Source organism: Lagenorhynchus albirostris, chromosome 6 (genome assembly GCF_949774975.1).
Source record: "Lagenorhynchus albirostris chromosome 6, mLagAlb1.1, whole genome shotgun sequence".
NCBI classification, from domain to species: domain Eukaryota; kingdom Metazoa; phylum Chordata; class Mammalia; order Artiodactyla; family Delphinidae; genus Lagenorhynchus; species Lagenorhynchus albirostris.
The window spans coordinates 65,432,620-65,457,467 of record NC_083100.1 but is presented as its reverse complement, the minus strand read 5'-3'; the positions used below and the strand labels follow the sequence as shown (position 1 = coordinate 65,457,467).

The window sequence follows — 24,848 nt, the reverse complement described above, 5'->3', positions numbered from 1 at the left end:
ATCAATAGCAGAATCACTGAGACAGAAGAATGGATAAGTAACCTGGAATATAAAATAGTGGAAATAACTACAGAGCAGAATAAAGAAAAAAGAATGAAAAGAATTGAGGACAGTCACAGATACTTCTGGGACAAAATTAAATGCACCAATATTTGAATTATAGGGGTCCTAGAAGAAGAAGAAAAAAAGAAAGGGACTGAGAAAATATTTGAAGAGATTATAGTTGAAAACTTCCCTAATACAGGGAACGAAATTGTCATTCAAGTCCAGGAAGTGCAGAGTACCATACAGGATAAATCCAAGGAGAAACATGCCAAGACACATGTTAATCAAACTATCAAAAATTAAATACAGGGCTTCTCTGGTGGTGCAGTGGTTGAGAGTCCACCTGCCGATGCAGGGGACACAGGTTCTTGCCCCGGTCTGGGAAGATCCCACATGCCGCGGAGTGGCTAGGCCCATGAACCATGGCTGCTGAGCCTGCACATCTGGAGCCTGTGCTCCGCAACAGGAGAGGCCACAACAGTGAGAGGCCCGCATACCAGAAAAAAACAAAAAACAAAACAAAAAACAAACAAACACACCCAAAACAATTAAGAAAATGGTAATAAGAACATACATATCAATAATTACCTTAAATGTAAAAGGATTAAATGCTCCAACCAAAAGACATAGGCTGGCTGAACGGATACAAAAACAAGACTTGTACATATGCTGTCTACAAGAGATCCACTTCAGACCTAGCAACACATACAGACTGAAAGTGAGGGGATGGAAAAAGATATTCCATGCAAATGGAAATCAAAAGAAAGCTGAAGTAGTAATTCTCATATCAGACAAAATAGACTTTAAAATAAAGACTATTACAAGAGACAAAGAAGGACACTACATAATGATCAAGGGTTCAATCCAAGAAGAAGATATAACAATTGTAAATATTTATGCATCCAACATAGGAGCACCTCAATACGCAAGGCAAATGCTAACAGCCATAAAAGGGGAAATCGACAGTAACACAATCACAGTAGGGGATTATAACACCCCACATTTACCAATGGACAGATCATCCAAAATGAAAATAAGGAAACACAAGCTTTAAATGAGACATTAAACAAGATGGACTTAATTGATATTTATAGGATATTCCATCCAAAAACAATAGAATACACTTTCTTCTCAAGTGCTCATGGAACATTCTCCAGGATAGATCATATCTTGGGTCACAAGTCAAGCCTTGGTAAATTTAAGAAAATTGAAATCGTGTCAAGTATCTTTTCCAACCACAATGCTATGAGACTAGATATCAATTACAGGAAAAAAAATACAAACACATGGAGGCTAAACAATAGAGTACTAAATAACCAAGAGATCAGTGAAGAAATCAAGAGGAAATCAAAAAATACCTATAAACAAATGACAATGAAAACACAACAGCCCAAAACCTATGTGATGCAGCTAAAGCAGTTCTAAGAGGGAAGTTTATAGCAATATAATCCTACTTCAAGAAACAAGAAAAATCTCAAATAAACAACTTAACCTTACAACTAAAGCAATTAGAGAAAGAAGAATAAAAAAACCCCAAAGTTAGCAGAAGGAAAGAAATCATAAAAATCAGCAGAAATAAATGAAAAAGAAATGAAGGACACAATGGCAAAGATCAATAAAACGTAAACCTGGTTCTTTGAGAAGATAAACAAAATTGATAAACCATTAGCCAGACTCATCAAGAAAAAAGGGAAAACACTCAAATCAGCAGAATTAAAAATGAAAAAGGACAAGTAACAACAGAAATACAAATGATCATAAGAGATTACTACAAGCAACTATATGTCAATAAAATGAACAACCTGGAAGAAATGGACGAATTCTTAGAAAAGCACAACCTTCCAAGACTCAACCAGGAAGAAATAGAAAATATGAACAGACCAATCACAAGCACTGAAATTGAAACTGTGTTTAAAAGTCTTCCAATAACCAAAGCCCAGGACCAGACAGTTTCACAGGAAAATTCTATCAAACATTTAGAGAAGAGCTAACAGCTATCCTTCTCAAACTTTTCCAAAATATAGCAGAGGGAGGAACACTCCCAAACTCATTCTATGAGGCCACCATCACCCTGATACCAACACCAGACACACACAAAAAAAACCTACAGGCCAGTATCACTGATGAACATAGATGAAAAACTCCTCAACAAAACACTAGCAAACAGAATCCAGCAGCACATTAAAGGGATCATACACCATGATCAAGTGGGGTTTATCCCAGGAATGCAAGGATTCTTCAATATACACAAATCAATCAATGTGACACACGACATTAACAAACTGAAGGAGAAAAACAATATGATAATCTCAATGGATGCAGAAAAAATTTTCGACAAAATTCAACACCCATTTATGATGAAAATCCTCCAGAAAGTAGACATAGAGGGAACTTACCTCAACATAATAAAGGCCATTATATGACCAACCCACAGCAAACATTGTTCACAAAGGTGAAAATTGGAAGCATTTCCTCTAAGTTCAGGAACAAGACAATGTTGCCCACTCTCACCATTATTATTCAATGTTTTGGAAGGTTTAGCCACACCAATCACAGAAGAAAAAGAAGTAAAAGGAATCCAAATCGGAAAAGAAGAAGCAAAACTGTCACTGTTTGCAGATGACATGATACTATACATAGAGAATCCTAAAGATGCTACCAGAAAACTTCTAGAGCTAATCAATGAATTTGGTAAAGTAGCAGGATACCAAATTAATGCACAGAAATCTCTTTCATTCCTATACACTAATGATGAAAAATCTGAAAGAGAAATTACAGAAACACTCCCATTTACTATTGCAACAAAAAGATAAAATACCTAGGAATAAACCTACCTAAGGAGACAAAAGACCTGTATGCAGAAAACTATAGATGCCAATGAAAGAAATTAAAGATGGTACAAACAGATGGAGAGATATACTATGTTGTTGGATTGGAAGAATCAAGATTGTGAAAATGACTCCACTACCCAAAGCAATCTACAGATTCACTGCAAACACTATCAAACTACCATTGGCATTTTTCACAGAATGAGAACAAAAAACTTCACAATTTGTATGGAAACACAAAAGACTCCGAACAGCCAAAGCAATCTTCAGAAAGAAAAATGGAGCTGGAGGAATCAGGCTCCCGGACTTCAGACTATACTACAAAGTTACTGTAATCAAGACAGTATTGTACTGGCTCAAAAACAGGAATATAGATCAATGGGACAGGGTAGAAAGCCCAGAGATAATCCCACGCACATAGGGTCACCTTATCTTTGATAAAGGAGTCAAGAATATACAATGGAGAAAAGACAGCCTCTTCAATAAGTGGTGCTGAGAAAACTGGATAACTACATGTAAAATAATGAAATTAGAACAGTCCCTAACACCATAAACAAAAATAAACTCAAAATGGATTAAAGACCTAAATGTAAGGCTGGGTACTAAAACTCTTAGAGGAAAACATAGGCAGAACACTCTATGAAATAAATCACAGCAAGATCCTTTTTGACCCACCTCCTAGAGAAACGGAAATAAAAATAAAAATAAACAAATGGGACCTAATGAAACAAAGGTTTTTGCACAGCAAAGGAAACCGTAAACAAGACAAAAGGCAACCCTCAGAATGGGAGAAAATATTTGTAAGTGAAGCAACTGACAAGGGATTAATCTCCAAAATATACAAGCAGCTCATGCAGCTCAATATCAAAAAAACAAACAACCCAATCCAAAATTGGCAGAAGATCTAAATAGACATTTCGCAAAGAAGGTACACAAATTGCCAACAAACACATGAAAGGATGCTCAACATCACTAATCATGAGAGAAATGCAAATCAAGACTACAATGAGGTATCACCTCACACCAATCAGAATGGCCATCATCAAAAATCTACAGACAATAAGGGCTGGAGAGGATGTGGAGAAAAGGGCAACATCTTGCATTGTTGGTGGGAATGTAAATTGATACAGCCACTATGGAGAACAGTATGGAGGTTCCTTAAAAAACTAAAAATAGAACTACCATAGGACCCAGCTATCCCACTACTGGGCATATACCCTGAGAAAACCACAATTCAAAAAAGAGTCATGTACTACAATGTTCATTGCAGCACTATTTACAATAGCCAGGACATGGAAGCAACTGAAGTGTCCATCGACAGATGAATGGATATAGAAGATGTGGCACATATATACAATGGAATATTACTCAGTCATAAAAAGAAACGAAACTGCGTTATTTGTAGTGTTCTGGATGGACCTAGAGTCTGTCATACAGAGTGATGTAAGTCAGAAAGAGAAAAACAAATACCGTACACTAACACATATATATGGAATCTAAAAAAAAAAAAAAGGTTCTGATGAACCTAGGGGCAGGACAGGAATAAAGACATAGACGTAGAGAACGGACTTGAGGACACGGGGAGGGGTAAGGGTAAGATGGGACGAAGTGAGACAGTGGCATGGACATATATACACTACCAAATGTAAAATAGATAGCTAATGGGAAGCAGCCGCAGAGCACAGGGAGGTCAGCTCGGTGCTTTGTGACCACCTAGAGGGGTGGGATAGAGAGGGTGGGAGGGAGGTTGAAGAGGGAGGAGATATGGGGATATATTTATGCATATAGCTGATTCACTTTGTTATAAAGCAGAAACTAACACACCATTGTAAAGCAATTATACTCCAATAAAGATGTTAAAAATATATATATTAAAAATCCAGATATTCTCAAAATTTTTGTACTAAAAATATTAAAAGACAACAGGGCTGATTGGTATAAATACTAGAATACATAATTATTTCACTTATTTAACTCGTTTTTCCATTTTCTCTATTGTGCCAGAAATGGGCAAGACAACTGAACCTGTGTATATGTATGAGATTATTTAGAAAGCATATAAAATGAGAGTGAAATAAGCCTGGATCTAATCTTGGGGATTCTAACTTCAGGGAGGATTAGCCTATAAAGGAGATGGTGAAGAAGTGGAGGGAAAATAAGAGGAAGACCAAGAGATTGTAGAGATTGTAGATTCTTGAAGCCAAGGCAAGAGATTGTGTCAAGAAACACTGAATGCGCAGCTGTGCCTCTCAAAATCATAGATCTCCTCTCTGAACCACTGTCTCTAGTGACCTACTCCAGAGTGGGTCATTTGGGAAATGAATCTACCACCTAAACTTAAATATAACAATAATCTATGATCACTGTCTCCATTTCCTCAGTTCCTTCATTCTTTAAATATTATTGATACATTCAGAATTTTATTCTTATCAGTCCACTAAAGCTGTTATGGTGAATGTAAACCAGTGGCTATACCCAATAAAATATTTTCAATCTTTGCTACCTCTTTATCTTTCCTTTATCATTTATACTTTGACTCCTTTTCCCCAACCTCACTTCTTTCTCTCTCTCTCTCTTTTTTTCCCTGAGGGACCCTTCTCTTTTCTACCATTCTAACCTTCCCTTCCCTCAGCCATTACTGGATACGGAGCCTTTTGCCTATACTTTCTTTCTTATATTCCTTAGATTTCTGTCCTTGAATTAATATTTTGATTTTTAATTATGCTTTTAATTACATTTAGTTTTACTTCTAAAACTAAGACAGATCCTTTGTTGACATTTAGATATTTTGAAAGGCCCACTGATGCTTCTGATGAAAAAAATGCTATGTCTATTAGAAAATACACACAAATGTAAGAATAAAAGCAATAGATATGGTTGAAACAAATATTTAAATAGTAAGAGCACCTGAAGCTTATTAAATACATAAAACATTAATTTTGTAATCACTTAGCTTCCTTATATACTCAGTTAATTCAGCTACAGAACTTCCAGAGGATGAGATGAAGTTTAAGATCTGGATCTGACCTTGACCTAAACATAATTATTTACCTGACCTCGAATTGTCCATGGCTACTCTCTCATTGCCGTTCTAATTAATGAATGGCATCAAATAGTAACAGCACTTGATTTCTGAGAGGCAGCTTCCCTGGCAAATCGCTTCCTACTTTTCTGTGAATCAAGGGCAGAAAACTTGCTGATTTTGACACTTTTTTTTCCTCTTTGTATGTAAATTTATTAGGATAAAGAAACGCTGATATTATGCCAGAACGTTTTTTAAAATAAGGAAAAGTAGTCTAGTTACATTCATTATCTAATTTCTGTGTGTTAGTGTATATCTGTACATGTGTTTTGCTTTATTTAGGTATAATTTACAAAAATTGTGTAAATTTAAGATGTACAAGGTGATGTCATGATATATGTATAAATTGTGAAATGATTCCTACAATCAAGCTAATTAACACATCCATCACTTCACATATTATCTTTTCGGGTATGTGGTGAGAAACATTTAAGATCTACTCTCTTAGAAAATTTCGAGTATACAATGCAGTATTACTAACTGTAGTCACCATACTGTACACTAGATCCCCAGAACTTCTTCATCTTATAAATGAAAGTTTGGACCCTTTGATCAACATTTCTCCATTTCTCTTACCCACAGCCCTTATGTTTTAATAGGCCATGTGTGGTTTATAGCCCTAGAATATACTATGAAATTATCTTATCACTAAACTGAATTTATGCTAGAAATTTGGCTGTATTGTCATTCCTGAATCTTACAGATCTTTTCAATCATTTTCTCCTTTTCAGCTTATTTTCCTCCTTAAATTGGTTTAAAAGCACTGGGGAATATCACCACCTTGTGGACTTCCATAACGTTGTTAATAAAGTGTTTCGTAAGTCATAATGTAAATTACAATTAATATTCAAAATTTTTGTTTGCTAGATGTATGATAACTGGAAGTTTTCTGTATTTGCTACATGATCAAATGTTTCTTTCCCAACATCAGCACATCAAATGTATTTGGAGAATAGGTTGACCAGTCACAGATTCGTATTAATTACAAAAATATTGTCAATCATGCATTTGCATATATATTAAAATATAATTAACATACTTAAAACATATACACATGTATACACAACTGTGTATCACATAATCATATTATATTGAATCATATAAAGATGGTACTATTAAAATTTTGGAAGGATGTTTTAGGTAAAACACATTTTTTAAATTACTTATATTTGTTTAGATTTATAATAACCACTCAAAGTTTGAAATAAAAATAAATATCTATTTTTTAACCAAGTGGAAGGAATTTAAGTATTGAGTTTCTTAATGAATGGCAGTTTAAATGTAACATACAATGTATCAACTATAAAAACAATGCAGCTTAAACATAAATAAGTTTCTTATTGTTTCCACCTACATTGGATATATGATATTCCATAGTATTAGTCAAAGAGGCAGGCTAATGTTAAATAATCCATGTAAATGACAAATGCAAGGAAATATAAATGTATGATTACAAAATAAAAGGTAAAATACTACTCTCCCATTTCTGCATATAATTGATCACTGTATGGCTATATAATTATACTAATTGTGGTGGTCATAGACTCTGCTTTTTCTTCTAGGTTGAGTCATATGGGACTTCCATTATAGGCCCAAAGATTGAACACTGGCCATTTTATATGGTGCAACCTATTAGTTTCCCTCACATTGTTCAGAAGAAGTTTTAACATGGGAGTGAGAGAGAGAAGACTGGCAAGAATTCATAATTTGTGACGTGTGACTTAAAAGTGAATTTATTTTAAAACTCAAACTGTTATTTCATTTGGTAAATTAATAAGTGTGTATCATGTCCTTATAATTTAAAAAAGTTAGCTAACTGATCAACATTTCATTTTCTATCAGTTATATTTTTTTTTTTTTTTTTTTTTGCTGTACTCAGGCCTCTCACTGTTGTGGCCTCTCCCGTTGTGGAGCACAGGCTCTGGACACGCAGGCTCAGTGGCCACGGCTCACAGGCCCAGCCGCTCCGCGGCACGTGGGATCTTCCCGGACCGGGGCACGAACCCGTGTCCCCTGCATCGGCAGGCGGACTCTCAACCACTGCGCCACCAGGGAAGCCCTATCAGTTATATTTTTAACATGGACATCATTTCATTAATACTTCTATGTATCAGTGGGTTATTATTTTTTCTCTCTCAACTATTAATTTTTTGCTTATCTTTATTAGTTTTCGTATCTTATGAGCAATAAAGGTCTAAAATGTTAATAAGCATAACTAATAAACCTTTCTTCTGTACTTTTAATTAGTAATATGTAAGACTTCTGTATTAATATTGTTAAAGGTACAAATGTGAAGACAACATGATTGTTAATTTATGGAGATTTATTAATCCTAAATAAAAACCTATAGATTAGAAACTTTTCTCTTACCTTCATTCTTTCAAATTGAGATAGAACTCTGAGTGCTCGAAGGAATTTAATGGAAATAAGTGGTTTTAGTTCTTCCCGAGATTTGCCTATTAAGCTAAGACAAAACACCTGGGTATATCAAAAAAGTGAATAGAATTTAATTTTAACTTTAATCAAAACAATGTGTAAAAAACTTTTATTATGGAAAAGATACAGTCAAAGCCTACTAAGAAATTTATGAAATATTTTAATATACATTTCAATATATCTTAATGATGACCTACAGAAAGATATAAGAAAATCATTCTGTGTTAAAATCACTTAAAGAAAGATAAAACTATTTTCTGGTAATAGGAATATATGCTATCGAGATAAACAAAAGTTTGTATATTTGAGATTCTTTATGGTCAAGGCTTAATATTTATATCCACTTTTTATTTTTAAATTAAATTAAGAATCAGTTACATGATTATTTGCAATATAGTAATAGTACACAATGTATTCATTAAAACAAAATTCGGAATATATTTACATATGAATCTAAATATGAAGATGGTTAAGATGATATAAAGAATAGGATTTCAGAGAAGAGGCATAAAGAAGGAAATGAATACTGTTAAGTCCAAGTACTAATTACCAAAAAATGTAGCAAGATTCTAAGGTGATTTTTTAAACTAAACATATATGTATAAATATGATTCAAATTCTAAAAAATTAACGGAGATTGAGCAAGGTGGTATAGTTATGATTAACTTTTGTTGTATCTTCATATTTTCTGTATTTTCAAGGCAATATAAATGAAAAAAATTACTCTCTTTTACCCCATGCTAAAGAGATTATCTTGAAGTGGACTTTGAAGTAAGGGTATCATTTATATAAGCATGGAGGGATGTGGACTCAAAAGAACAATACCAGGAAACAGGAAGGTGGGTTGCAGGTGTAGTATGGTTTGGTTGAAGTAGAAGGTTAATTGCAAGAATTAATTTAGAAGACAAAGGTCAGATATTGTAAGTCATTATTTAAAGACTGAGAAGCTTCAATCATTGTTTATAGAATAGGGAGACATTTGTGCATTCAAGAAAAATTATTGAGCACCTAATATGTGACATGAATTGTTCTAGGATAACAATTGTATAGGATAAGGAGAGAACCAAACTGAGAAACTATTTTGCCTTAATGGAGCTTATCTTTCAGTAAGCAAAATCAGTGAGTAAATTATATTGGGCTGGCCAAAATGTTTGTTTGGTTTTTTTCTGTAAGATGGCTCTAGTAGCACTTAGTTGTCTTTAACTTCATTTGAAACAATTTTGTTAGATTGTATTGTGACAGCTGTCATATCTGTGTGCATTTTTTAAAAACTTATCAAAATTGGTGAATTTTTGTGTAACCATTTTAATATTGAAGATGGAAAAAAAGAAGCAACATTTTCAGCATATTATGCTTTCTTATTTCAAGAAAGGTAAAAACACAACTGAAATGCAAAAAAAGATTTAGCAGTTTTTGAAGAAGGTGCTGTGACTGGTCAAATGTGTCAAAAGTGTTTTGCGTGCTGGAGATTTCTCGCTGGATGATGTTCCATGGTTGGGTAGACCAGATGAAGTTGATAGTGTCAAATTGAGACATTAATTGAGAACAATCAGCGTTATACCATGTGGGAGATAGCTGGCATACTCAAAATATCCAAATCAAACACTGAAAATCATTTGCACCAGCTTGGTTATGTGAATCACTTTGATGTTTGGGTTCCACATAAGTTAAGCGAAAAAAACCTTCTTGACCGTATTTCTGCATGCGATTCTCTACTTAAATGTAATGAAGACATTCTGTTTTTTAAAAAAAATTGTGACAGGCAATGAAAAGTGGCTACTGTACAATAACGTGGAATGGAGGAGATCGTGGGGCAAGTGATGAACCACCACCAACCACACCAAAGGCCAGTCTTCATCCAAAGAAGGTGATGTTGTGTATATGGTGGGATTGGAAGGGAGTCCTCTATTATGAGCTCCTTCTGGGAAACCAAACGATTAATTCCAACAAGTACTCCTCCCAATTAGACCAACTGAAAGCAGCACTCAGCAAAAAGCATCCGGAATTAGTCAACAAAAAACGCATAATCTTCCATGAGTTTAATGCAAGACCACATGTTTCTTTGATGACCAGACAAAAACTATTATGGTTTGGCTGGGAAGTTCTGATTCATCTGCTATATTCACCAGACACTGCACCTTTGGATTTCCATTTATTTTGGTCTTTACAAAATTCTCTTAATGGAAAATATTTCAGTTCCCTGGAAGACTGTAAAAGGTACCCAGAACAGTTCTTTGCTCAAAAAGATAAAAAGTTTTGGGAAGATGGAATTATGAAGTTGCCTGAAAAATGGCAGAAAGTAGTGGAACAGAAGGGTGAATATGTTGTTCAATAAAGTTCTTGGTGAAAATGAGTCTTTTATTTTTACTTAAAACCGAAGGAACTTTTTGGCCAACCCCATATAATATTAATAGGAAATGAAGAAAGCAGAGAAAGCACAAAGGAGTATTGTAGTGGTTGCAGTTTTAAATATGGTAATGCAGAAAGACCTAACTTCAACACTTTCTTTTCAGCAGACATAAATGAGGTGAGCCAGCAAAAATTTCAGGTGGAAGGAAGAATAAGTGCAAAGGCACTAAGATAGAAGTAATTTTGGCATGGTTTTGGAACTTCAAGAATTCCGGTGCTGGTGGAGCAGTATATAGACCAGGATGGGGGAAAGGGAGAGTAGCAGGACATAAGACTGGATCATGTAGAGACCTGTAGGCCTTTGATTGCAAAGACTGTAGCTTTTACTATGAGTGAGGGGTGTTTATTGGAGGATTTCAAGAAAAGTGACTTGAGCTGAGTTTCATTTTACAACAGTACAACATATGTGGTTGCTATGTGGAGAGTAGAACAAAGGCGTGCAGTGGTGGAAGTAAGGATCTCAGCTTGGAATCTACTGCAGTGATACAAATGGGCAGTTCTGGTAGCTTGGATCATTGTGGTACTGGTGAATGTTATGATAAGTAGTCTAATTTTAAATGTATGATTTAAAGGTAGAACCAATCTAAATATTTTAGAATGCTGATATTTTCAAGATATTCTGCAATAAGACTATTCTAATTAGCAGCAGGTTTATAGGCAATGATTAGAAGAATCAGGAGTTAAGTACTGAACTGTTAAAATTTTAGAATGAAAAGAAAAGGATGGATGTGAAGCATTACATATGAAGATATATGGGATGTTGGTGACTGAAAATGTATATAGAGAGGGAAAAGAAAGACATAAGTAAATGGAAGAGTAAGTCAGAGTAAAGAAGGAAGAGTAAATCAAATAGCCTTTCAATTTTTTCTTTAAAATACGTACAATAACAACCATGAAGTCTAGTTGGTACCAGCCATTAGTGAAATAGGCTTTAAAACCGTATGCCATCCACTTTAGAAGCATTTCCAGAATAAAGATGTAAGTGAAGATCATGTCACCATAGTCTAATAAGATTTTAATAGTCTTCCTCTGATCAATATATATATCTTCAAAAGCCTGTGGGTAAAAAATTTAAGGATTAGTGTACATGTAATTTCTATAAGCTCTTTTGGCACAGAGGGGAATGAAATCCCATCTCTAGATGGTGAGCATTGTCTTAGGTTGTAGTCTCAAGGGCTTGTTCACTTGGTTTGGATTTATTCACACAATCCACATCTGTTTTCTGATCCCATGCCTGTAGCAGACATCATTCATTGATTCCAGAACCTCCAAATTGTGTTCTAATTAGTGATCTGAAAAGCCTCTCTCAAATCAATTAATCAAACTTAAGAGGTGGAATCTTTAGTCACATCTGACCTGGTTCTTGTCTCTAATTCCACATAGCCATCTCATAGATATATGCTATTGAGATTAAAGGAGCAGAGATAAACAAACAAAGAAACAAAACCCCCCAAACCTGTGTTTTCAGAAACCCATGTTGCTATTACATGAAAAAGTCACAGAGTTTGTCAGATCAACCATTGGAAACACATGAATATGAAATAAAATTATAATGTTTTTCTAAAGTTTCTTGGTTTTAATAGATCAACCTCAATTTTACTGTGAAGGAAGCAAATTCTGATAATGTCATTCAAAGCAATTTCATAGTATTTTTTATCACTGTAAAAATGGCAATAAAATATCAATAACCTCAGGCAGACTTGTTTCAAAGTGTATTTGAGGTCAAAGATTAAACAAGGATGAAAATAATCTTTGGTAAATAATGGTGTGACTCTTAAAAACCTATTAAATAAAAGTAAATATAAAATAAGAGAATTGCTGACTCAATTGAACGAATTATGGAGTAAAAGTGTTTATAAAAGCAGATTATATCATGCAAAGTTATTTTAAAGGACTTTATTCATTACATGTATTTACTTACTGAATAGGTATATAATGTGAAATAATATAAAAAGATATACAGAAGTCTCTATTTCAATTAAAACATTAAAAAATAGGCAAAACCAATCTGTGGCAGTTGAAGTCCACATACTGGCTATCCACATGGAATGAAGAAGTAACTGTTAGGGTCAGAGTATGGTTCTGGAGCCCTGGTAGCATTCTATTTCTCAAGCCAAGTGATGGTTACATAGGTACATGCACTTGGTGAAAATCTTTTATGCTATACACTTAAGATTTTCATGCTTTTCAGTATGTGTGCTAAATGTCAGTATAAAGTTTACTTTAAAAATATTTGCAGTACAAAGTCTGGTTCCCAACCATGACTCCATCTTCTCTGTTTTGTGCATCTCATGATTAACTATTTCTTGTGTATCATTCTTTGATCTTCTTTAATCAAACACAAGCAAATATCAATATGCGTTCTATTTTTCTCCCTTTCTTACATAAAATGTAGAATGCTGTACACTTTATTCTTTCTTTTTTTCACTTATTACCATATCTTGGGGAATTGCAATATCAGCATGCAGACAGCTCTTGTATTTTCTAGGTAACTGCACAGTATCCCATTGGATGACTGTACCATAGCATATTTAAACAGTCACCTAATATGGTTTCTTTTTGTTTTTCAATCTTTTGCTATTACAAAAAATTCTTCAGTGCATAGCCTTGTAAATGCATTTAATATGTGTGAAGATTTTAAAATAATTTCCCTGAATCAAGATTCTTGGGTCAATGGGTAAATATATTTGCAGTTCAAAGGTTCTTAAAAGTATGTGCAGGGACTTCCCTGGTGGCACAGTGGTTAAGAATCCTCCTGCCAATGCAGGAGACACGGGTTCGGGCCCTGGTCCAGGAAGATCCCACTTGCCGCGGAGCGACTAAGCCCATGCGTCACAACTGCTGAGCCTGTGCTCTAGAGCCCTCGAGACACAACTCCTGAGCCCATGCGCCTAGAGCCCGCAACAAAGAGAAGCCACCACAATGAGAAGCCCACGCTCCGCAATGAAGAGTAACCCCTGCTCGCTGCAACTAGAGAGAAAGCCCACGTGCAGCAATGAAGACCCAACGCAGCCAAAAATTAATTAATTAATTTTACAAAAAAGTAAATGCAATATTTCTCTTTCCAATGGAACGGGTAACAAAGTACTAGCACAATATGTGCATTTTATTAAACTTTATTAAAATAAGAAAAATTGGGTATTTATTAACATTCTTTTTTCCTGCTATCATTCATATATTTTGAAATTATATTATTTATTTAATATTGAATGAGGCATATACAGACTTTCTGAGAAACTGTAATGTATGTCTTCCAAAACTAAAATCCTAGAATATGAAATTTTGTGCTATAATAAGTATTCTGGGGAAAAATGATTTGGCATGGTGACTTCATGAATGTAGACTCATGATGCATTTTTTTTCCATAAAAATATGAACTCTCACTTACCAGAGCACCTGTGCTGAGCAGAGTGACAAGGCCAATGAAACACTTAAAACAACTGTTTTCTACTATCTTGCAGCAAGTTTTCCTTATGTTCTGCCAAATTTTTCTTTTCCTGGAGTCTCTGCTAATTTGAGCAGATGAAGATCTTCGTCCATAACCTGTCAAGAATGAAACTATTAAGAACAGAAATCTAGAAAACTCATGAAAAAGTAAACATTCCAAATGTTTTGGCAAGTATTTATTTACAGAGTCTAATATAGGTGGTTTCTGACATAAATATTTGATTTTTACCTCTATTGTAGTGACCACTGCAATCACTGAGGAAAAAAAAAACTTAGCTTGTGAGTTTGGTAACAGTAGGAGGAAAGAAATTGTGAAAGGAAGAGATGACATAGAACATCCTCTTACCCTGCTGGACAGAGTCTGAGAATAGAACTCACCCCCACTCCTACAAAACACACACATGCATACACACAAGACACACGCCATCTTCTGATTACTACATTTTTGTATAATGCCTGAAAAGTCATTCTCTGAAGATTCACATGGCATAACAAACATTTCCATTTAAATATACAAATATTTATGACATGGTAAGAGGTATAATATCAGTTAAGTAAATTAAATTGATCCCAGCTCTTAGGTGGCATGGGAATGGAAATTTTGATTGAGACTTTTTAAGGAGCTAAGCTTGGAGTAATTTGTGGGTAGGGTACTGGTGTATGAGGTTGAATTCTACCTTCTCGTCAAGAGAGTTAGCATAAGGAAAACGTGAGGCTTGAGAAGGGTATGATTAACAGGTAAGAGAATGAAGAATGGAGGTGGGTGGAGTTTAAAGAGACACATTTTAGAATTTTATAAAATTTTACCTAGAGTCAATTTATACATCTTTGGTCAGAAAAATATAGAAAATGTTTCCTCCCTGGTCTTGTATGATACAAGTGCTATAACTCAGGCTACCAAGAGCAGATTCTTATTTTTGAATATAGGAATTTGAACATTTAGCAATTACCATTTTGATGATTTCCAGTGATTTCAAATGTTCAGAACCTACAGTTATTTGTTAATCTTGTTAGGAAACTAATTTGAATTATAAGTCATTGAGGGTTGCATGCTACATATCTAGTGAGTCGGTCAACTGACAGAAGCCTCATACATTTCTTAATATTCATGTGGTATATAAAAATACATGACCATCACGTGATTTGTTTTCCTATGAGTATTTTAAATATTGACCCCATTCCACGAGTTATAAAAACATACACATGTACACTAATTTAATCTTTTTAATAATCCCATGAAGTCTTATTATTATTCTCATTTTACATGTTAGGAAATGAGCCAGAGAGAGGGTAAGTAAAAGCTAGTAAATGGTGGGCTGGCATACGAACTCAGGCTGTCTGATTTCAGAACCAACACTCTTAACTACTTCATTAGACTCCCTAGGATGTAGGCCCTTCCTCTCTTTTCCAAATACTGACTTTTTCTTAGATATTTATTATAAGTTTCTATCAGGATTCATATGGGCATGTGTACATGTGCATGCACACAAACATGTTCATGTGTGTGTATTCCTTAGTCAAATTAATAAACTCTTTAAAATTAAAAGTATATTCAATAGTATTATTTAGGTTAAGAGAAATTTAGTCTAATTTCAATACAATTTTCAAAGGAATTAATTTTTTTCTTACCGTTTTTAAGACGCTTTGGCTTTCCACGTTCATAGACCATTTCTTCTTCTTCAGAGATAGGAATATCAACCGTACTGCATTCAGATGAGCTAGATTGCTTTACCTTCTGAAAAGTAAAATCCCACCAAGAAAGTTGTGATTAAACTTTCATTTACTCACTGTAGTTAAAGTTTATTTTATTTTCAGAAAAAAGAAAAATTATGTACAGAAAGACTACTGTCAGGCATAAAAGACTTCAGGCCAATTTCGTAATTGATATTAAAATGCATACATATCTCTGGGAATTGAAGTTTTTAAAAAATATTTAAAAAATTAACTTAAGATAAAATGATTTTTAGATTAAAATTAACATATAGTTAATAACACTGTTCTCCTAAAAGATGTGCAGGCTATCTCAAATTTCTGAAAGGAAAGATCTAGGTAGAGTATACAAAAAAGAAAATTATAAATATTTTGTTCTACCTCTTTGTCTTTTGCACAGTAAGCATCAAGGAAATAAAATTAGAAGTTTTGTTTGCTTTAAACAATATACAGTCAATTGTAAGACATCATGGTGCTCAATTAAAAAAATAAAATATACAGCAGGATATTACTCTTAAATAAGCAAATCTCTTGAAAAATTATTTCATTTCCCTTTGTATTCTCTTTATTATTGATAAAATAAGGGTATAGCAATGTACTGATTTGGGAGTAGACAATAAATAAATTAATATTATATCATGTTTGAGCATTCAATGATTGAAAATTATACATTTTATATTTAAATGCTTTATTAGAGTTTGGAAAACCCTTGCACATAAATTATTTGATGACATTTTCCCAAAACTGTGTGAGTACTTTTATTCTAAATTTATAAATAAATCAATTAAGATTCAAAATTATAAATCATTTTAGTAAAAGATTATTTAATGGCCAATATATATTGCTACATTATGAAAAAACAAGTTTCAAAATCTGATTTAAATGTTATGAAATTTATATAGTTATATATTTGTAATAAAATATGAAAGTTTAAATACCAAAGAAAGTATGAATCTCTGAATTATCAGATCACATGTAATTTTATATTTCATCTTTGGCTTTTGGTATATCAACATCCTAAGCACTCTTGGGCTACATAATCTGGAAAGTGTTATAAATATATAAACGAATAAATCTTCTTTGAGTAGTTAACCAATCAACAAGACCAAATAATTATGCAGCTTAAATGACAACTTCTGAAACTTCAACATTTACAGTTATATTAATTTCCATCTTTCCTATGTATTTTCATATCTCCAACTTTCTAATGAGATTGGCAAGAAGTTTCCCATTTCCCCATGATGTGCTATGATAAATAGTAATTTTACTGAGAAATGGATGGTAGTACATGCCTTATAGTGTTGTTATAATTTAAATAAAATCAGCTAGCACTCTATAAATATTCATAAATATTTAAGTGAAGATATAGAAGTGTGCTGGAGAAGAATACTTTTCATTTTCTAATAATGGTATTAATTAAAGGAAAATGAACCTGAGAATATGGGGTGTGACAAGGAGTGAAAATGATTCTCGGAAACAAAGATGCCTGCACTAGAAACTAGAAGGACTTTGAATAATTGAAACTTAATTCCTTTTAGAAGGCCAATTTGATAAGTTATTGCAGAGAGCGGCTGCCAAGCCAGAAGAGGTCTGGGAGATAAGATGGTGTCAGAGACTATGGGGACCTGGAAAAAGATGTTCTCTGCCCTTCCCCATGCCAGTGAATGAACTGAAACGATTCTCTAGTGAGGTCCAATGCAAGTGGCTCACAGTGCAGATGTGATCTCTATAGATGTAGCTTTGAATTAAATGATAGCTCCTACTAACACATTATGCTGCTTGCAAATGAAGACAGTAAGACTGTATCCCGTAGGGTATACATTTTAAAAGCTAAGTGAACAGCAGTATCTGCCCTTCTTTGAATATGACCCTTCTCCCCCACCACCCTGTGTTTATAAAGTTGCAAAATGTTCACAATTCAAACTGGTGGTTTTTTCCTTTGTTCTTTTAGTCCAACTCAATTATATATGCTATAATACGTTGCAGAAATGAACTGACAAGAATCTTAAAATTTTAGCAAGCAAGAAAGTAACTTAGCACTCTTCTAGTCCCATCTTATATTTTAAATATGATAAAGTCCAGGAGAGTTTGGTGATTTCTCCAATAACACACATAGATTTTAAAAATGTAGTTTTCTTCAATATGCTTTTCATCACCCCATGCTGCTTGCTTATTAATGGACAGACTATTATAATTATATTATCTGTTGTTTACTAAGTGCTTACTATATGTGGGCATTATTCTATGCATTATTGAACTATTTTTCTCAATCTTTCTTTTCTATCTCCTCTAAGAAATAGATACAAGTATATCCTCATTTACAGACGAGGAAACTGAAGCTTAGAAAGTTTAAGAAACTTGATCAGCAGCAGAAAATCAGGAGCAAGGAATGCTATAGCTAGGATTGAATGGGTAATCTAACTTGGGAACTTCAGCACTGCTTCACTTCCTTATCAACAATGCCATCAATCAACAATAAGAAATCATGATATTAAAACAACTTACTTCTTTGCTGCTTCCATCACCTGACTTGCTCTGAATCTCCTTATTGTTCAGATTTTCTATATCAGATTCTTCTGACGCAATCGGTACAGTTTCTGAGACACTGGGACTGGGGATAAGTGACTGACTCCCATTTTCGGTCACTGTGTTTTTCTCTGTGCCACTGCTTTTTTCCTTATCCTTGAGGAAATCTTGGGTGTTGCTCAATTCAGAGAGAGTATGGTCAGAAATATTCTCTTTAACATATATATCACTTACATTGTCCATTGTTTCCTCTGGAACATTTTGGTTTTTGCATAATATTTTAGAAAGCACATAATTTATTCCTTTTTTAATCCTCGCCATTGCACGCTGGAGATTTTTTGCTTCATCATTCTCTTCAGTTGTTGCAGCCTTGTATGAACTAAATGAGCTGACCAATGCCAGAAACAGGTAAAGTATCTGAATGAGGAAGTAAATGAGGTTAAATGCATCTCATTTTTTTGTTTCCTTTCAAACAACAACAACAAAATAATCTTTTAAAAAAGCGGACCTGAGATTTGAAAACAGCATACACACTACAATGCTATTTAGGCTATTCAGTTTTTGCTCATCTACAGTGGGCCAGGTGCTGTGTTAGTGGTTTGTATAGCCAGAACTCAACTCAAGGTCACAATATTCTATGAAATATCATTTGTTTCTCTTTTACAGATGAAAACCACAAAGCTTACAGATGCTAAGTATCAAAGATCACACAGGTTGAACATAAGTCTGTCTTATTCCAAAGTTTGTTTTTTTCACTAAGCCAGGCTAACTCTCCCAAAGTGAGAAAATGATTTGCTACTCCAGGTGGCTGACTTCACTTTAGCCCTAACCCAGGAAAATGTGTAATGACATCTTCATGGGTCTGCAAACCCATGAGGAATCTCATGGGGAGAGAGCTATCTCTGGTTCTGAAGCCCACATCTAACTTTCCTTGTGACGTGCAAGCACAGGGATTGGGTAGGTTAACTGATTCTCCGTGATAATAAATTTGGTCAAATAAGAAAGAGATGAGTGATGGAAGAATCATTCCTAATATTTGCAAGTTATTTTGAATTTGAGGATAGTGTGTATTTCGACCTTTACTATCACTGAGAAATAAGATCAAGGCATGTACATTTTCCAGAGAATCAGATTTTTATTTTGTTTGTTGTTGTAGGGTATAGATTATAATTTTAGATTCTAGTGTTGGAGATTTATATTGATTATTCTCTTAGACTTAAAGTAGTAATTTGAGCATTTTGTCTATTCTGGCAGTTTTCTCTCCTCTCTTCAGATATTTGAGTTTTTGAAGATTTAATTTACTTTATGATTTACCTATTATTTTTAAAGGGAAAGGTTCAAATGTTACACACTATGTGTAATAATATGTATGTAACTTACATAACGTTTTCCTGCTTGTATTTCTGATTTCTTCATATATTAAGATCTACTTTTAAAAAATACTGAAAATTTATGTGTACATAAAATAAAATAGCTAAGTATATGAAGATCTGCAGCATTCATTTGTTAAAATATTTTTCAGAATTTTGGATCTATGTGAAGAGGTGAATTCTCAAGCGCTCTGATAATTACTGTTTCTCATGCACATATACACCTAAAATATTATGAAGTACCCACCAAATCATGTTCATTTCTAATAAATTACTTTTACTTCTCAATACCCAGATTTTTTTTAACACTTAGGAATAGAGAAAGCTCAAATGAGACTCACTCATGGAAAAATCAAAATATTTTTGCAGTTAATAAAGTCATCAAATAAATCATCTTAATCGTAACCATAGTTTTGGTGTAGCAATAAAACAGAGGGTATAAGATGGCTCAGCATTGGAAATTTCTTGCACGTAAGATCATCTGAACAACTAACATATATTTTCTATAACCTACAATTACAGAATCTCAATGGAAAAAAAAAAACTGAAAAGACAGTAATTGAATGTCAATATCCCCAGAATAGTTTGATTTTCTCCCACTAGTGTCCCATTTTGATATTAAGGCTTACTTACAGATAATCTGGGCAGGGGCTCCATGGCCCTTGTAGGAACTAGACTATTAGCATTTCTATCATTCTCAAAGGACAAAGGGAAAGACCAAGTATAATTTAAGGTAGTTGGTTGTTTCTTTTTCCTTTGTTTGGTTAAGTATTGTCCACAGTGAGAAAAATGAAAATGGTGTTTAGTAAGAATTTCATGACTATAAGCTTCATATGAGTAGAAACCATGTTTTCTCTTAAATAGACAACCAGCACAATGCTAGGCACAAAGTACATGATAAAAAATATTTGTTGAAAAATTAATTAAGTATGGAATGAATGAAAGAATAGATTTTTGTGTCAGGATTTGGAGAAGGAAAAATTATGCTACAGCAACTGTATATTTAAGAGCTTACAATGTAAGATTTCTTATATCTTAGACACACACACACTTCCCCATATATATATATATATATATATATATATATATACAGTAAGAGCGTTAAAAGGCTGAAAATCAAGTTCAAAATGCTCTGGAACTGTGATCTAAAGAAAGAACTTTATAACACTGTAAAATGCTACTGCTTTGTTTAAGTGCGCTCTGAATTAAAAATAGCCTAGTCTCCTAAAAGATTAATAGGAGGACTCATGATCCCTTCCTTCATGGAGCCTACAGTTTAATAAGGAAGATAGACAAGCACATGAACAATTAAACATAATGTCAATGTGTGCATATGACAGGAGTATGCCCAGGGTAAACAGAAGCAATGAGGAAATGTGCTGATACAATGGAGTCTAACCTGTGATTTTTTTCCCCACCTTTTGGGAGATGTGCTTGACCTCTATGACTTAGGAATAAAAAGTAAATATTGAATCTCTTTTTTTTCCTGTAAGAACAATTTTGTCTTATAAGCCATTTTTTTTCTTGAAGAAGTAAAAGGTAATATCACTCCAATTACTGGAAATTTAAAAGTGAAAGTATTTCCTCTTAGTTAATGCATAACAGTTTTATAGATCAGTGGTTTTCCAACTTTGCTGCACAATTTAATCAAATGAGGATTTAAAAAAAAATCGTGATGACCAGGTTATGTCCACATACCAATAAAATCAGAATCTCTGGGAATGAATCCAAGACATTAGTTTATTTTTATTAGTTCCCCTGGTAATTCCAACGTGCAGTCAAATTTGACAACCAGTGCTACATTTAAGTGCTTCTTAAAATTTAATGTGCATACAGATCACTTGGGGATATTGTTAAAATATAGATTCTGATTCCACAGGTCTGGGATGGGATCTGAGAGTCTTCATTAATAACTATCTCCCATAAAACCAAAGCTACTTTGAGTAGCAGGTTATAACGAGTGCTATCCAATGGAGATATGATGCATATCACATATGCAATTTTCCGGTAAGCACACTAAAAGTGTAAACAAAAACAGGTGAAATTAATTTTACTAATATATTTTATTCAACTAAATGTATCAAAATATTATAATTAAAATACATTCGATATAAAAATTATTAATGAAATCATTACATTCTTTTTTGGGAGGTAAGACTTCAAATTCAGTGGGTATTTTACACTTATGACACATCTCAAAGTGGACCACTCATATTTTAACTGATCAATGGCCACATGTGGCTAGAGGCCACCATATCAGATAGCACGGTTATAGACCACTGGCTTCCATAAGTCCACATTGTGAAAATGCCAGACTACAATACATCAGTTTTTCAAGGAAAATTTTAAAGCATGGATTACTTACCATTAAGTTTCCAACTAAAATCACCATCATGTAAAAAGGAATACAACTGAATTGGCCTGCTACCTTAAAGCAATCCCATAAAGTTTCTATCCACTCTCCACAGAGAATCCGGAACACATTCAGGAAGGAGTGGAGGAAATCATGCATGTGCCAGCGTGGGAGTTGACAGTCTTCATCTATGTTGCAGACGTATATTTTGTAATTTGAACCAAACAGCTTCAGGCCAAGCACAGCAGAAAAGAATATGAATGTGAACAACAGCAGGACCAAGTCTTTCAGGGCCATCACTGAGTTACCAAGAGTCAGCAGCAAAATCTTGAAAGTTGGCCAATATCTCCCCAATTTGAAAATTCGCAACTGATAGAGCAATGTAAAACCCAGAATAAGAAAAAAACAACAAAAAATCTGGTCACTATTCATTACGATGTACATTAAAATTTTTTATCAGCATTATACACATATACATATGTAGTCTTTAATGTAATATTCAGTTTTGAGCATTATTAATACTAAGCACTGAAAATTCAGTTTATGTATAATTCTTAATACATCTTACATATTCTATAGTTTATTACTGTAAATCCATGTATATTTTCTTCTATTGATCTGTCAATTCCCATTCAATATTACACTATTATAATTATTCTAGTTTTATGTTTTAATATCTGGTAAAGCAAGTATCCATTCTTTGTTTTGTTTTTCACAGTGTATTGAATATTTTCCCACATTTTGACATATAGATGATGCTGGAAAAGTCTTCAGCTTCCATTGAATTCCATTGACAGTTCTATTGTGTATTTACCTTTAAAAATAACATGGAAGACCAAACATAACATGCTAGGTTTAGTCTGAATATTTCATTTCTTTTCACCAGATTAAAAAAATTTTATTTATATGGCACAAAATCACCTTAATATTTGGGTCATCTAAAATCCATATATTATTTTTATATGTGCTATACCTTCCTCAACATTTTCTGGTATATAGTTGGCTTTCTGGACTCAGGGGTAGGACTTAACATTTATCCATGTAAAACTTAATCATCTTAGGGCTTCCCTGGTGGCGTAGTGGTTGAGAATCTGCCTGCCAATGCAGGGGACACGGGTTCGAGCCCTGGTCTGAGAAGATCCCACATGCCGCGGAGCAATTAGGCCCGTGAGCCACAACTACTGAGCCTGCGCGTCTGGAGCTTGTGCTCCGCAACTAGAGAGGCCGCTATAGAGAAAGGCCCACGCACCGTGATGAAGAGTGGTCCCTGCTTGCCACAACTAGAGAAAGCCCTCGCACAGAAACGAAGACCCAACACAGCCAAAAAATAAATAAATAAACGTAATCATCTTAGATTCAGTCCATTACTAGTCTTTCAGATATTTTGATACTACCTTTTATTACATTGTCTGTATTTCCCAGTCTTGTTTCATCCATAAATTTGATAAATACAGCTTTTATATTTTTCTCTTACTCATTAGACAAGCCTATGGATAAAGATTTAAGATAGGATTCTGAAGAATTATTTGGATAAGATCAAATCTACTTAATTGTTCTTGATATCTGCTACATTCCTTCAACTCGTTACCAAGAATGAGACAATATATTATTTATCAAATGCCCAACATTTCTATAAATATCATTCTAATAACATTATTTCTTTGCCTAGTTTTCTGATGCTTTTACTACCACCTACATTGCAGGCATATAGTGATTCTGACTTGATAATTTTCTAATAACATTTTATTGGCCTGACCGTTCTTCTTTTACAAAGTTTTCTACCCTACATTTAGAAATACTCACCTGATTCTTTAGTTACACACTGGCATTCAGCTTCTGGGACTCTTTATTATCCTGCTTCTCAAAACTGACCCAGTATTCCTGACCCTGCTTTCTAAAACTGTATCTCAAATTTGCTGTATATATGGCGTATTTCCTTTAATGCCTGAGCCAAACAACAGCATTGGAGACTACTTACTCTTTTCTGGGTTACTTTCTAAGCTTGTTACATATGAATTAGTTCATTTACTACCTCCAGTATACCAAAAGGATAGGTATTACTATTCTTCCCACTTCACGTCTGAGGAAACTGAGATGAATTTTTATAAAATAAAATTTAGGTCTTGGATTCTACTTACCACCCTGAATGATCGTAAAACAGCCAGTCCATGACAATGTGTTACATAAAGTTCTACTAAACCATGGAACACAATTAGGCTGTCATAAATGTTCCAGCCTACTTGGAAATACCCATATGGATGCATGGCAATTATTTTAAAAATCATTTCTGCTGTGAAAATTCCAATAAACACCTAAATAAAACAAAACATAGAGATGAGAATATGATTCCAGTAGCTCTATCAGAACCCTCACATGCAGAAACTGTAAATTTTCACTGCCACCTTTTTCATATTTCCTCTGTCAAGATCTGATTAGTTTCAGAGTCTGTATTACAAGTACAGGCTCATAGGTTTTGTTTGACAATCTAATGTCAAACATCGTGTAATCTTCAATTACTTTAATAAAAGTCATCCTGGAAGAAAACAAAAGAATATTTGAGAGTGAAAATCTTTTCATTTTGAATAGTTCCTTTTGGGCTAAAGAGTACATATTAAGATATTTAATTTTTAAAACTGTAAAAG

General features: G+C 33.9%; 1 protein-coding gene across 1 annotated transcript in view; it reads right to left on the bottom strand.

Annotated features, from left to right (window-relative positions):
• SCN7A (sodium voltage-gated channel alpha subunit 7) overlaps positions 1 to 24,848 on the bottom strand; it is a 62,591-nt gene that overhangs the window by 11,610 nt on the left and 26,133 nt on the right. The window contains exons 12-18 of the mRNA XM_060152728.1: positions 24,345 to 24,518; positions 22,219 to 22,575; positions 18,463 to 18,900; positions 15,877 to 15,982; positions 14,189 to 14,343; positions 11,683 to 11,856; positions 8,326 to 8,433 (exon numbers count right to left, since the gene is read on the bottom strand). Coding sequence (XP_060008711.1) covers positions 8,326 to 8,433; positions 11,683 to 11,856; positions 14,189 to 14,343; positions 15,877 to 15,982; positions 18,463 to 18,900; positions 22,219 to 22,575; positions 24,345 to 24,518 — 1,512 coding nt within the window. The remainder of the gene's footprint in view (positions 1 to 8,325; positions 8,434 to 11,682; positions 11,857 to 14,188; positions 14,344 to 15,876; positions 15,983 to 18,462; positions 18,901 to 22,218; positions 22,576 to 24,344; positions 24,519 to 24,848) is intronic.